Genomic DNA, 14612 nt, shown 5'->3' with positions numbered 1-14612 from the left:
CCCATGGCAGCCTCCATTACAGGTAGATGCCTCTGTGGCCAACATGTATACACCATCCCCAAACCCACCGAGATGAACTTGTGCCGTAGGTCGGCTAGAAACTCCCCGGAGTCAAAGGCCACGAGTTGACAAAGACCATGTAGATTGCATTGATTGTCGCAAATGGGCTGGGTCAATGTAAGATGGTGATTCCCTTAGGTCATAATATATTCTGGAGCTGTATTGACCACAAAGGATTTGTCATGAGAAATAGGTATTCGGCACATCTCTTCGTCCAGACGAAAGACATCCACACCTCGAGCCCGAGCCCAAGAACATATATCATGAAAAGCGATAGTGGCACTCCCATGGAGAGGGCTTGGTGCGACAATTGTGGCTGTGGCATATGGATAAAGTCGGAGAAGATGCCAGACAACTCGTTCTTGAAGGCCGGTGCGTGCTAAGCTCTTGAGATCTTCTGGCTACTGCCCTGTGCTATCTGATCTGTGCATTCTTGGATGGAGTTCGAGGGAGCTGGGCGCCAAATTTGCAAAGACTGACATGGGAATGGGTAAAATAGGTCTCTTTGAACCCGGACAGATTCCGCATCCTACTATGGAGAACTGGCTTAAGAATATGGAGCCCTGGGAGAAGCAAGTCGATGGAACGAAGCGGTCGACACAATTTAACTGAATCGAACTGTCTCCCTAGATCTGATGAGTTAAATTGGCATAAGAATATCATTTTGTATGGATACTCGAATGATTGAACAAGATTGTCTTCCTATGAATGCCTATTGTTGTCCTTGATAGATTACTCGATGAGATGACTAGTTGAGGTTGCCATATTTGAGACAACATATATACTTGCAGCAACGCCTTATTGGCTACATATTGATAAGAATGCGGTGACGATACTACCTGCGAGGAGGACTAATGCCTCGATGATATATGTATGGATGTACCATAATAAATCTATGGTGCTGGAGAAAGTACCAGGCCGCAATGGTACTCAAGCGTCGATCCTTCACCTCTGTTAGCGCCCTGTCGATCAAGCACAACAAGCACGGAAAGCGGCTGCTTCCTTGTGCTTAGGTGACATTGTGCCAGAGAATGTGGGAGATAAGCTGGCCCGATCCCACCCTCTAAACCCCTAGCGCAACCTCCGCATGGCTCGCTTGCAACGCCAAAGGTAACCTTCAAATCCCTAAGTCAGCCCTAACTCACATCCCACAGAGCCTTAACGGCTTTTGTCAACAACAAGCTCGGACAAAGTTTTCAAGGATCGTTTACTGACCAGTCATTTTGCATGTCCAGACCAACGCCACATGGGCAAAGATGTAACACGAAGCACGTCATTCGTCGACAATTAAACCACCGACAGTCTTCGCGTCGCATTATATTTGCCTTATCGACGCCGGCATGACCACGTCTCTTGATGTGTCTAGGGACTCCTCCCCTGGCCCCTCATCATCGTCAGTGATGGCGCCCTCTTTGCGCTCTCACGAGCCAATTCTTCAGGGCGATAACAAACCGCCATCACCCACCGCCCAGTCAATTCTTCCCCAGGATCAGGACGTTCGGTACCTTCATAATGGCGACTTTGTCACCCATAGCGAAGATACAGATCTGCGGAGAGGCCTTCATCAGCGGCATATCTCGTTGATCGCTATTGCCGGAGCCATTGTAAGTATTTTTGAGACCTCCTTCAAGACTGCTGCTAATGATTGAAAGGGCACCGGTCTGTTTCTTGGCCTTGGAGGTTCCATCCAAACTGCAGGGCCTCTCGGCGCTCTTCTCGGTTATCTGACGATAGGGCTGATTGTTTGCGCCGTTCAATTCGCTCTTGGAGAAGTGGCTGCCTTATTACCTGTCACTGGATCGTTCGTTCGCCATACCGAACTCCTCGTCGATCCCGCCCTGGGATTTGCCATCGGGTAACTGAATGTCCCGTGTCCCTTGAGAACCCCGTCCAACTGATATTTTCAGATACAATCTTGTCTATGGCAATCTGCTTTCTGTCCCCGCCGAGATCAGTGCCGTCTGTGTGCTTTTCTCATACTGGACCGATATTAACTCCTCCCTCTGGATCGTCATATTCATCGCCCTCACCTTTGCCGTCGGCATTTCCTACATTGGAATATATGGTGAAGTTGAGTTCTGGTTTGCGCTTCTCAAAATCCTCTTCATCATCTTCTTGATCCTCCTTGGTCTGGTCATCAATCTTGGAGGAGTTCCTGGAACTCCTCGAATCGGCTTCAGGTACTGGAAAACGCCCGGTCCCTTCGTCGAGTATGTGGGCACTGGCAATTGGGGCAAATTTCTAGGCTACTGGTCCGTCATGAGCAATGCTGTCTTCAGTTTTGCAGGTACCGAAAGCATCGCAATGGCTGCTGCAGAGACTCGGAATCCCCGTGTCGTCATCCCAAAGGCTTGTAAAAGAGTCTTCATTCGTGTGGCCACATTCTACATGCTAGCGGTTTTGATTGTTGGCATGCTAGTACCCAGCGACGATCCGAGGTTGGGAGATTATTCCGGCACCGCAGCCACAAGTCCATTTGTCCTAGCCGCCAGTGCTGCTGGTCTGAGAGGAGTACCCTCTGTCGTCAATGCCATTGTCATTACTTCCGCCTGGTCTTCATCGAATCAAGCCTTGCTGTCAGGAACAAGAGTGTTATACGGCCTCGCCTTGAAAAATCAGGCACCGAGGATTTTCCTTCGGACCACATCTTGGGGCGTTCCATATGTTTGTGTCCTCCTTAACACTCTTTTCATGTTTCTCGCCTTCATGAGCTTGTCTGAAGGCGCCATGACTGTCTTTTGGTGGTTCGTCGATTTGACAGCTTGTGGCGTCTTGATCTCCTGGAGCACTGTCCTCCTCAATCACTGGCGACTGATTGCTGCCATGAAGAAGCAGCAGATTCCATTGTCTAATTTGCCATGGCACAACAGATGGACTGGTAGGCATTTCCACGTGCAGCCAGTTCACATGCCCGTTTCCGCTAACCATGCCACCAGAGTTCTCGACCCCAGCAGCCTTGGCTCTAGTCCTCATCATTCTTTTCACCGCAGGGTGGCAAGTTTTCACTCGAGGCAATTGGGCGACCAGTAACTTCATTGCTTCATATCTGTAAGCAAGCAATCTGCAGATCTCTGCTTCCTTTTTGGGGTGCATCTAACAACTTCATCTAGCGATATCCCTCTCGTTCTGACTGCATATCTCGTATGGAAATTTTACAAACGAACTAAGATTATCAATTTGATGGATATTCCTTTGGCTGAAGCTATCGAGAGAGCCCAGCGGGATATCGAACCAGAGCCTAAGCTTCCGAAGTGGCGAAAGATCGTCGGATTTCTATGGGATTAACATGTACAGCCCTTACGACGAGAATTATGACTAGATGATGTTATCAGCAACCCTTGCAAGCCCCACAATTCGGAGATTCATTTTCGGCCAGAGTGCCATATGCAAAAGAAATTACACAGCCTGAATGTCTGAGTAAGCATGCGGCCATGTGAGAGCATGCCGCTACGTGAGAATTCCAAGAATCTTGGTACGGGAATTGACAGGCTAAGGGACCGAAACTTGATACCCAACATCCTTCAATAGGAATTCATTTCATAGACCAAGGCTGCTTAGTCAAGGTTCTACATTCGCATTTACATCAACCTTGCTCTATGTTTGAGGTCTGCAATAATCTTCCGAAGCCACAGCGATCCCTTCGTCAAACGTTGATTCTAGTCAACAAACTATTTCTGGAACTCGGCCAATGACTCCACCTGGTTGTGCTGTACGTTGCCGATTGTTGATGTAAACTTGGTCACCTCTGCAGCTTTGGTGGATGCCTTGTTCGAACTGTCGTGAGTTCCTGTTACGATGGCCAAGACTTCAGCAGCGTCGACGTCGAGGCCAATACTGGGACTCGATCTCCATGCGACATGGTCGTCTGGTCGGATCAATACCGCGTCTCTTTCCCAGACCTTGTGCGCGTGAGACTCGTCTGGTAAATGCACAAACTTGATGGGGATCGATGAGTTATTCGATGACTTGGCCAGCTGGAACCGCTTGATATAGTCGCCTCCTTTTGTAAAGTCGACCAAGGTGAATTCAGGTCCTTGACCAAACAAATCGAAAATGCTGGTCGTCTTGTCCTTGAGGAACACGTGCGGCGCGCGAGCACCTGGCCAGGTCGATGGAACATAGTGTTTCTCCAACCATTTGGGCTCGACTTCGCCATCCTCGGGAGGAACGATCACTGTCGACTTGTAGCGGAAGCCGAACTCGATGCCATGGTCCTTGTTCTCGTCGTCTTTCTCTTGAACATGGTCTGCAATCTTCTTTCTCAAAGCTTTTCCCTCCTCTGAGTCGGATGTGACTACTCCTTTGTTCTCCGCACACCACACAATGTAGGCAAAGTGCACCCCAAAATGTGCGCCTGACCGGTCAATGTTCCTCATTCCTACAGGTCGACGCTCGTCTTCATATGATTGTAACAGAGGGCGGCCGCCATATCCTCGGATAGCAGCTGCCAACTTCCAGCCAATGTCAAAGCTGTCCCCTACAGCGGTGTTCATTCCGTAGCCTCCAGTTGGGACATTCTGGTGGGCCGAGTCGCCAGAAACGAACACTCGACAATGATCAGACACGTATCGGTCCGCTAGGTAGATATTAGGTCTCCAGATACTCGTGACCAAAATTTTGTCGATTGTGATTGGGAACGGTGCCCCTTCAGCTCCAAGACCTTTTGCGATCTCCTGCATGGGGTCCATGTCGTCGACCTTAGTCGTGATCGGAACCGGGATATGTAGCGTCCAGGTGTCTTTCTCATCCTGAGAGATGATGACATGGCCAGATGTGAAGAAAATGTGCCAAAATTGTCCTTGGCGATGTAGGCGATCCATATCTTTCGATTTGAAATGTATAAGGTACATAGCCCCAGGTCTAGCCACAATTAGTATTGACAGGACCAAGAAAGCGGTATCGAAATAAACTCACACAGGACCGCCAGTCATGCTGATTCCAAGGCTATGTCGTACCTTGCTTCCGGCGCCGTCGCAGCCAACAACATAGGACGATTTGACAATGTGTTTTTCCCCGGACTGGTCGACCAAAGTGCTAGTCACCGAATCCTCGCTCTCAACCAAGCTTTCAAACTTCAATCCAAATTTGGTCGTAATCAAAGGATTCGCCTCGATGCGAGGTTTCAGCCATGCTTCGAAAATCGCCTGAGAGCAGCGTTGATATGGTTCACGTGGCATAGACCCGTCATTAGTTTCGGCGATCTTTTTGCGCCATGCGTCAGGGGAGGGAAGGTCCTGGGATAATGATTAAGCCGACACATTCTTTATGGGCATTGGCCGATAATCGAGGGTAAGCACTCACCCATTTTGATATTAAGTGGCCGCCGTCAGAGAGCCCAGTGCTGAACAAAACATCGAAATTGTAGTTCTGGGCCACACCTGGAGGAGCATGTTAGCAAACGCATTGCAGAAGGATGGACTACACATACCAACGCTTCGAAGACCTTGATCGATACCCAAGCGCTTCAAAAGTTCCATGCTCCGGGCGTTGGTGATATCCATTTTGGGCCATTTGGTCGTATCTAGATTGCGCTCGGCCATTAGACATGGGATGCCGTTCTTCGACAGCTGCAGTGCTACAAGCATGCCAGCTGGGCCGCCTCCGACCACCAAAACCGGTACATCATGATTAACAACCTGGGAAGTATGAGAACAATGTCTTTAACTAACGACACGAGACGTACCATGTTGGGAAGACGAGAAACCTTGCGCAATAAATGATCTGCGATGGAGTACTTTAGCTGGTCAGAGAGACTTCTGTAGGCTAAAATATCAAAAGACAGTGAACCCACTGATCGCGTTGACCTTTATGAGGAGTCCAGAACAGTGCCTTGGCCCATGAATGCATACCACATTCGGTGTCACGGCTCTTGTTGGTAGTCAGCATGTGGGCTCAGCCAGTGACTGAGGCCGGGTGACCTATAACATGCCGAGTCGTGTTATTCACGGTGGCCGAGCAATGTGCCATTTCCCGTGATGACCGTGATGACCGACCATTACAGGGCGGGACACGCGGGGTGGGATAGCCACGCAACGGTATTGGCAAACTCACATAACATGCCACCCACAACGACCTTGATGAGGAATTCATTGACAGTGTTTTTACTGGAGTCGGTTAGATTCTGGTAATATATGTGTATGTATCTCCTCAAGGAGTTCCCCCGCTGCCGTCCTTGATCTAAACATATTGAGGAAACACCTCCACTTCCGCCTGTTTGAACTCCCTCGTAATCGTTTCAACTCTCTTTTCGGAGCGGGGAGTGATTTTGGCCGGGAAATCTTTGGTGCAAACAATGAACCCTTCACTATATCCCGTTCCATAGTTCATATCCGGTTCGATAACCGCACCATTTTCATCCACCTGCTTCTCAAAGTTGAATGCCCACAGCAGTTTGGCGACGCTGATGAACAAGTTTCTCTCGGCCAGATGAATCCCTGGACACAGCCTTCGACCCACCCCTAAACGAGAGGAAAATGCCGTCAGCGCAAGTCAAAAGTGGGGCAGAAAGAGGGCGAGATGGACCCTACCATAATTATAGTGGTCGCGAGCCGCGTAATCATTGGAAGTAGCATATTCAGGCGCGAGTAGCGTTCGACCCTCAAATCGATCAGGATCAAATATCTCAGGGTCTGTCACATATTTGTCGTCGAGATGCATTCTCCAGGCATTCCACATTACCATGCTGCCCTTGGGCAAAAACATGCCCTCGAGCCAGGTATCTGCGCCACCAGCGTTAGTCGGACGATTATCCATTATGTAAGGCTCAGCATAAAGCGCAAACAAGTGAATGACTAACCCTCTGAAATGGCGTGGGGAACTCCCAATCCACCGATGGGACGATACCTCATTGATTCTTTGACCACCTGCATGATATATGGGAGTTTATCATAATCAGACCATTGAGGGGACCGGTTTTCGCCAATGACAGCGTCTATTTGAGCTTGTGCTTTCCTTTGCACTTCCGGATGGCATGTCATGACTTTGATAAATGCTAGCAAGCTCCCAGCGGTCGTATCAGAGCCTCCTTCGAGCACAACTCCGGAGAGGAAATGAAGCTGATGAGGCTCCAATTGATACTTCTCCTGGTTCTCAATAAGTTTGTCTGTGAGCGATGCACGAGGACCGATGGCATCTCTTCGCTTGACAACGTCTTCCACGAGATCACGGTAGAGAGTGTCCATCTCATTTTTAACTTGAGTGGCGCGAGACACCCAGTTGCCTAGAAAGCGCTCTGGAACCCACTTCAGGAAGGGATAGAAGTCGACTGGTGGCGTTGCACCGATTTCCAACACCTTGGACCAGTGTTCCATGAGTTCATAAAGCCTTTTCATATGTGGTGTTTCAATGCTGGGTGTTCGAGTGCCGAAGACTACAAAAAATGGTCAGTTGAGCTGGTGAGGTGCTGCATTGAATGAGGGAAGTGTCCTACCAAGACTCATGATGATACTATTACTGAATCTCCCAGGATGCTGCATGTAGCCTGAGGGCTCAGAAACCATATCATACAACATCTGGTTGGCCTCTGCGTTGATCAGCCCAATGTATCGCTTTTCGCAGACTGTTTCATTGAATTCCTGAACGACCAGTTTGCGCATCGATCTCCAACGTGGGCCATAGTCCATGACAAGTAAGTGATCGCCACCAGTTATGAGCTTTTGAGCTAGATATGATGTTGGCCGGTAGCTTGAAATGGCGCTTTGCTTGTCCAACAGCTCTCGCGCCAGACGCCGGTCACTGACAACAATTGCTGTGCCAGGACCGAGCTTGAGAGAAAAGACGCCTCCATATTTCTTTGCCCACTCTGTGAATCTGGTAGGGTTTACAGTATGTTAGCCACGCAATGCTTCCTCTCAAGGCTAAGAGGATGAGACGCACTTGAAATGAGCCCCGGACGGTGGCACCTGGTGTAAATTGCCCAGAAGAGGGATTGTGGGCGGTCCTGTTGGACTCTCATCAGCACCTATCTCTCAAAAATGTACACGACTCGATCACAAAACACCAACCTTGGATATGTCTTACCTGGGGGCAACCTGGGGTCCCTTCTACCAATCGAGAGCAGGAAGTATACAATCACGGCCACAATGGCGAGCAATGCAACTGTGGAAGGTCTTACGTCCATCATGGCGATGCTGTCAGAGTTACCCTGCAAACAATGTCACATTATGGACGCAGTAAGTTTAATAAATCAATTCTCATCCCCGGTATCTCACGTCCCACCTCCTCTTCGAGTGTTTCGCGATGCCAGATGCTGTCCCAACGATACTATGTGGGACAAGTGGGTACGGCAATGACGCTTCAGCCAATGAAGAATGATACCGGCATTGCTAATTTACGGTCATTACAACAAGCTAGGCTGATTATATGTGGTCGATTTCCTTGGTCGATTCCCTTAATCTCTGGGGTACATATTGAATGATTGGGTCGGTGAAGTCTCATCCTCAGCCACCTGTCCTCGTCGCAAAGGACAAATACGGAGTAATCATCTGAGAGCACCATTGGTGGATGAATCGTGTCCTCACACTGACCAAGACTTCAATATTGCGGGTCAAGTCGAACCACTTTTTTTTCCGACTCCCAGGACTGAAGGAAGGCCTCTTGGATAGAATATACATTGTAATGTCAAGTATGCTGACACCAACAGCCATCCCCAAACCCCAAATTTTCTTCCAGGCTTTCCAGGTTCCCCGCCTTCTCGCGGTCTTTCCCCCAGATACTTGGCATCTACCACGGTGAAAGGATAGTCTCCGACGTTGCCGCATTTCAGGCTTTGTTTTCCTCTTCATTGCCTCAGTAAACTAGCCTTCGACAGTATGAGACGTGTACAATTCTACTGAGCCAACCGACAGGTATTCACATGTGGTAGCCATGGTGCTTCGGCAGAGCAGTTCCTCACCTCCCCCTGACGGTTATCTCCCTAGGATCAACCGGGCATGCCAAGAATGCAACAGGAAGAAAGTGAAATGTAGGTGGAAAAGCTGATCATGGAACGACGGATCCATAGCTGCTACTGACTCGGCTTTTACAGGTGATATGGGTCGGCCCAGTTGTGGACTATGTCGGCGAACAGCTACTAAGTGTACTTTTCGCATGCGACAGAAGCCATCCCACAGAAGTGGCAAACCGACTAAAGCTACCGAGGATCTATCATCTTCTATCACTGCTGCTATCACCGCCGCTACATCCCCTCATAGTGAGTCCTATACTGTCAATCTTCCTGTAAGGAACAGTTGATATTAACTAGCTGTGTCGATACTTCAGCTAGATCGTTAGACTCAGTGACCCGCTCTACCGAGGCCACATCACCTTCATCTAGTAAGATTAGGGTATCTCATACACTTATCAACATTTGCGCTAATATTCGTTCAGATCAGGTGTCGGTACCTTCAAATCATGGATGGAGTGAGGATAATGGCTGGCAGACACAGGCAGGTTATGACTTTACAACAAATGCCTATCCACTCACGCCCGGAATGGAACCCAATGATATGAGCCCCGGTGGCTCAGATTGGTCACGCCTAGCCCAAACTAATAACAAAAGGACTCTCAATCAGGATTCAGCGCCTTGTCACATTGATGTCGAGCAGAAGGACAACGGATGGCATATCCCAACAAATTTGGCGAATGAGCTGTAAGTTCCAAGCCTATATATGAACAAAGGTCCCACGGTGGCTTATTTCTACTACTAGGATCGAACTATTTTTTGAAAATGTTCATGGCTGGGTTCCTATTATCCACCGACCCTCTTTCTACCAAAAATTCATGACGTCCGAGCTTGGGACAAAGTCCTTGACTGAGAGCACGAATTGTACAGATGATGCAATTTTCATGATCAACGCAATATTTTCTCTTTCAGCTCGATTTTCCAAAAACCCCATTCTTTGTAACGAGTCGAACCTCACCAGAGGCAACAGTTTTGCCACTGCAGCCGCCAGCGTCAAAGAAGCGGTCATGAAGAACATTGAGACACCAAGCCTTGATTTTGTCAAAGGATGCATTCTCCTAGCATTCTACCACCTGAATTCAGGAGAGCTCTCCCTGGGTTCTCCGCTGACTTCAGTGTGCGTTCGATTTGCCTACGACCTTGGTGTGGACGGAGTAGATGGAATTTCGTCATCGGATGCTGATACGTATCCGGAGGCCTGGATACAACGAGAAGAGCTTCGTCGGATCTGGTGGAGCATTTGGGAACTTGATACCTTTGTCGCCACACTCTCTCGCCAGCCATATGCAATCGCAAGAGGCCCGATGGATGTGTTCCTACCAGTTTCTGACGACGACTGGTTTTCCGGCATTCCTACCGAGTCTCAGGTACTGGACCATCGGCTTTCCTCATTATGGAGGAGCTTAGAAAATTCCAAAAACCAGTGCCATCGCGCTTGGTTTCTCATCAGCAATTACCTCATGTCCTGTGCCGCTCTGGCAGGCCGTCAAACTTCATATAAGACTAGTCCCAGCCAAACGGCAGACTTGCAGACTGCGCTATGCTGCCTCAAACTTGCAATCCCAACGAACTTCCACCTTCACGATCTATACATGGACAAAAGCAATTTTGTCAATGGAAACTGGATCGTTTCTACGCATCTGATGATCATTGCGTATGTATATGCTGGGAACTCCTTGACAATTGACGTTTGAAACTGATCAACAGTAGATGTGAAACCATACTCGCAAGACTATCAGACCCTAGCATGGGAGAGCAAGACGTTCAGACCACAGGTAATCGCATGCGATCATACCTGGTCAACATCGGACAGGTGTGGTCACCAGAATACATACCACGGAGCAACCCGATCATGTCCTGCTGTTTAATTGTCCCTGGGACACTGCGCGCTCTGTCGCCAGACCTAAATCCCCAGGCTGGTGGGCTAGTCGAACTCATGCTAACGCATTACTCAAAATACTGGAAGCTAGGAACTCGGGGACTTGGTAAGCGAATACCCGTAGAAACACGGTCAACTTATTCTGATGATGTTTTCTGGAACAGCGCTCCTGCACGCCATCAGACAAGGCAAACATCTAAAACGAGGCGAACTGAGCGCCGCCGACAGAGACATGATGAGACGATTCTCTGTTCTTCTTCCTCTTGATCCGCCTAAAAAAGAATTTATGAAGAGTCCACCGGACACTCGAACAGCTCCGAACATGCCTGATCCCAACGCATTCGCTACTTATGACGCCGGGAATCTCCTACTGGCAGATTTGATGCCTAATCTCTACGACCCTAGCCTATCCCAGATGCATTACGATATATGGAGTACCTCAAGTGATATCGGACTTCCTGAGCCCCAACATCAAACAGATTGGGCTGTAAATGCTATGTTGCCCAATTAAGCTATGTAAATGCTTGACAACAATATCAGGCTCGGGCAATGTGTCCAGCCTGTTGGGCGAATCTTTGATCGATATATCGATTGTGAATCAAGGGAATTTGTAAGCATATATTCGGCAGCTTCCCCGCGACTAGCGTAGGAGTTTAAGACCCAAGCCTGAATGAGGACTAAAATAAACGGAAGATTCTATAGATCATAATATTCGACATTTTCTTAGTTCTTTGGAACAAAGTGCGTTTTCTGGGAGTCTAGAATTACTCATATCTTAGACATGAGACCTATAACCCAACCGCCGTATAACCTAGGTCATAAAAGGAGGATATCAAATCCTAATTGTTCCTGGACATCTCGCCAGTCAATAACAACCTCGCTTGGATCGCGTCCGTGACTTAACGCCTCTGAGTCCCTGGCCTCCCAGACATGTTGTATGATTTTGCGTGCGACAAGACGATTTTGGATGCCGAGTTTGCAAGAAAACTCAATCCACCGTTGAACCATAGCCCTATCTTCTTCTTTGCAAGCCTCGACTGCGGCAATGAAAACGGGCCAGATCGAAATACTACCCCCTTCCAGGTCCAGAAACTCCATCGCATCGCTCAAGACGGCTGTGATGAAATCGCCTATCACATAGGGAGCTGCATCAAAGATGGTGCGATAAAGATAGATGAGGCCGGCATTGCGGAAGATCTTGAAATGTAGATTATAAAGTCGGTCTTCCCGACGTTCTTGCTCGCTTCGGCGGTTGGTTTGACGAGAAGGAGACTTGGGGTCATCCTCGACTTCCTCGACTTCAATGTGCGCTGTATCGTCTGTGACGTCTGAGAGATCCTTCAGGACTCGCGCAGCCCTCGCATCCAAATTTTCCGACACTTGGCCTCGCGAAAGCTCCTCCCCAAGCAATCGAATGGCTGAGATGGAATTGATCACTTTACTGTATGCGCCGATTGTGTAGCCGAAGAACTCCTGACCTGAGACTGCCCCAAGAAGGTCGCCAGTGAGAGGAGAGTAACCGTCAGCTGTCTTGGAGCCTGTCTTTCCGACCTCAAAGGACAAAGCCAGGCTCTGAGAGATGACCCAGGCATCACTGCATTCTGTCCACGGTTTATCGTGCATGAATTGCGTGATGATGCCCGAAGCACCGTCAAAATGGCGTCGCCATCGTTGCTTCTTCGCGACGTAGACGCCCTAGCAAGATATCAGTTTGTAAAGCGACCATGGCTGGCTTGGAATTTCCTACCTCAATTACTGCAAGCGTGATGACAGCTCCTACGCTTGCATTGTAGTTCTGGGCCGGCATCTCAAGACTTTCTCGGAGCTCTCGCAAGGCAATCCCATAGTGTCTAAGTCCGTGTTCATGAGACTCTCGGGAATAATCAGGGTCAGATGCGTGCAAGTTGGAAAGGTTGAATGCAGCTTGGGCAAGAATTGCGTGGTAAAGGCTCCTTGTGGCGGCAGAAGAATTCTGAAGGGCGATAGCTGGATATGTAGATTTCCAGGGATTCCGGACTCCGTCAATCGGAATCATAAGCCATGCCACTCGATGCACGTAATGATGGAAGAGCATGTTCTCCGCCGGTTGACAATCTCCCTGCGGCTTAGCAACTAGCTGATTGTCTATCGAAAGGCTCGGTGAGACTGGCGGTGTGAGTAAGGTTTGCTTTGTTCTTTGTGCACGGATGACGTTAAAAGGGTTCTGAAAAGTCCGATGGAGCTGACATTTGCATTTCGAACTCTCGACTGTTTGGACCAGGTGATCGAGTTGGACTTCATCCAAGGTGGGTTCATCTGCCCATGTGTCTTCCGGAGTCAGGCTTCGCCGTGAATGGGGTGGATAAGATCCTGTCCGCGGATCTACCCACACCAAGTGAACTCGGTATCCGTCACATGGTATCATGCGACTCTCGCACGTATAACACTTAGGCAGTGAGCCGTCGCAACGTACGCGGCGGCGGCGACATGTCCAACAGGCAGTGAAAGTTCGACGAACTTGCTTGGGCATCACTCTGTGTAATCGCTTGAAGTAGCGGCTTGAGGAGCACGTGCATGTGCTAATCCTACTTCATTGTTGGCTTGAGGTAGCAACGCTGTGTAATGGAGCAAAGCCAGTGATCTTGTTGTCTGGTCGCGTGTTCTACATAATCGAATAATCATGAAAGCAGCCCGCGTTAGTGAGAAGGAGAGACTGATAAGGTGGGCATTTCCAAATGACAGCGAGCTAGCCAGAGATCAGCCCACGGTTGGTGGAGACCGGGCCTCGAGGGCGCCCCTCGGCCTTCGAGCCAAGCGCTGAGGGGATATAGCAGGCCAACCGACACGGCCGAGACGGTCTCTCCACCAACGATAACGAAACTTTGTGTCCACTTCGACGGCTTTGTCCCTTTATGGAGCTGTGCGACCGGATGATATGCCTGATATGCCCGACATAAGGGTGGAGTCAATGCAGGGATGGGCACCTTGTGGACATGGATGACAGCCATTTACGCGGAGTGCTCACGACTGCGCCAGAACGCAGATAGATGTTCATGCACAAAGATTGTCTACGAAGTTATTAGATCACCTTTTCATGGCCTTGTCAACACCTATTTACTAAAGTTACTATCAACCATCGTCATGCGCTGCCCGTCTAGCTCTTTCAGGAGAGTAATTCTTGCTTATGCTTGAGCACAAACTCCTTGAAGCATTCGACAAAACGGGTCAGGTCAGCGTCCTTCAACTCTAGATTCAGAGGAAGATAGCCTCTTTGAGCAAGATAGATATGGCGCTGCACCATATGGTGATAGAAGAGCGCTTGCCAGAGAAGAGCTTGTGGCCCAGAGAAGCGGACGTTCAGCATGCTGCCCAACCCGGAGACAAACATGCGAGGGAGGTTTTCAGATGGCGGAAGCGAGGTGTCGTCTGGTAGTACCTTGCTTGGGCCTGTCATGAAGTCGACCTCGATCAGGTTTCGTGAAGCACCATCAGGATGATGACGGTATACCCCCTCGTCAATGAGGATTTGTTGCAGGGTTTTCTTGAGTTCCGCCCCACTGGCATTGAGCCTGTCTACTTCGCTCGCATTGTAGATTTTGAGACCTTCGATACCAGCCGCCATAGTAACAACATTGTTGTTGAAGGTTCCCCCATGCTGTAAGCGGGATTTAGACGGATCGTACAGCTCCATGATCTCGCGTCTTCCACCAAATGCTCCAAAGGTCATTCCCCCACCGACATACTTGCCCAGTG

At 49.2% G+C, this 14612-nt stretch overlaps 4 protein-coding genes across 4 annotated transcripts; 2 read left to right on the top strand and 2 right to left on the bottom strand.

Annotated features, from left to right (window-relative positions):
- Nucleotides 1-1405: 1405 nt before the first annotated feature.
- On the top strand, nt 1406-3612 carry PV10_02751 (uncharacterized protein). Its single transcript, XM_016367101.1, has 5 exons — nt 1406-1664; nt 1713-1915; nt 1968-2938; nt 2997-3108; nt 3171-3612. The coding sequence occupies exons 1-5, from the start codon at nt 1461-1463 to the stop codon at nt 3343-3345; spliced, it is 1665 nt and encodes a 554-aa protein (XP_016226619.1). The 5' UTR covers nt 1406-1460; the 3' UTR covers nt 3346-3612.
- Nucleotides 3613-3728: 116 nt separating this feature from the next.
- PV10_02750 (uncharacterized protein) lies at nt 3729-5946 on the bottom strand (the record flags this gene model as incomplete). The annotated part of the gene is made up of 6 exons (XM_016367100.1): nt 3729-4920; nt 4975-5294; nt 5362-5438; nt 5489-5696; nt 5744-5794; nt 5848-5946. The coding sequence occupies 6 exons, from the start codon at nt 5944-5946 to the stop codon at nt 3729-3731; spliced, it is 1947 nt and encodes a 648-aa protein (XP_016226618.1).
- A 2979-nt stretch (nt 5947-8925) lies between these two features.
- PV10_02749 (uncharacterized protein) lies at nt 8926-11391 on the top strand (the record flags this gene model as incomplete). The annotated part of the gene is made up of 7 exons (XM_016367099.1): nt 8926-9022; nt 9086-9250; nt 9331-9372; nt 9427-9688; nt 9747-10655; nt 10712-10986; nt 11045-11391. 7 exons carry the CDS (start codon nt 8926-8928, stop codon nt 11389-11391), a joined length of 2097 nt encoding a protein of 698 aa, XP_016226617.1.
- A 202-nt stretch (nt 11392-11593) lies between these two features.
- PV10_02748 (uncharacterized protein) lies at nt 11594-13532 on the bottom strand. The gene is made up of 2 exons (XM_016367098.1): nt 12628-13532; nt 11594-12575 (listed from the first exon to the last, which is right to left on the bottom strand). The coding sequence occupies exons 1-2, from the start codon at nt 13387-13389 to the stop codon at nt 11697-11699; spliced, it is 1641 nt and encodes a 546-aa protein (XP_016226616.1). The 5' UTR covers nt 13390-13532; the 3' UTR covers nt 11594-11696.
- Nucleotides 13533-14612: the final 1080 nt, after the last annotated feature.

This window comes from Exophiala mesophila, assembly GCF_000836275.1.
Source record: "Exophiala mesophila strain CBS 40295 unplaced genomic scaffold supercont1.2, whole genome shotgun sequence".
Taxonomy (NCBI): domain Eukaryota; kingdom Fungi; phylum Ascomycota; class Eurotiomycetes; order Chaetothyriales; family Herpotrichiellaceae; genus Exophiala; species Exophiala mesophila.
The sequence above is the reverse complement of the archived record's forward strand: the minus strand, read 5'-3'. Positions and strand labels throughout refer to the sequence as shown.

Coding starts and splice junctions, on each gene's coding strand:
- PV10_02751 (XM_016367101.1), top strand. CDS start 1,461: ATGGCGCCCTCTTTGCGCTCTCACGAGCCAATTCTTCAGGGCGATAAC. Junction 1,665..1,712: donor TCGCTATTGCCGGAGCCATT/GTAAGTATTTTT, acceptor AATGATTGAAAG/GGCACCGGTCTGTTTCTTGG. Junction 2,939..2,996: donor ATGGCACAACAGATGGACTG/GTAGGCATTTCC, acceptor CCATGCCACCAG/AGTTCTCGACCCCAGCAGCC.
- PV10_02748 (XM_016367098.1), bottom strand. CDS start 13,389: ATGCCCAAGCAAGTTCGTCGAACTTTCACTGCCTGTTGGACATGTCGC. Junction 12,576..12,627: donor TCACGCTTGCAGTAATTGAG/GTAGGAAATTCC, acceptor ATATCTTGCTAG/GGCGTCTACGTCGCGAAGAA.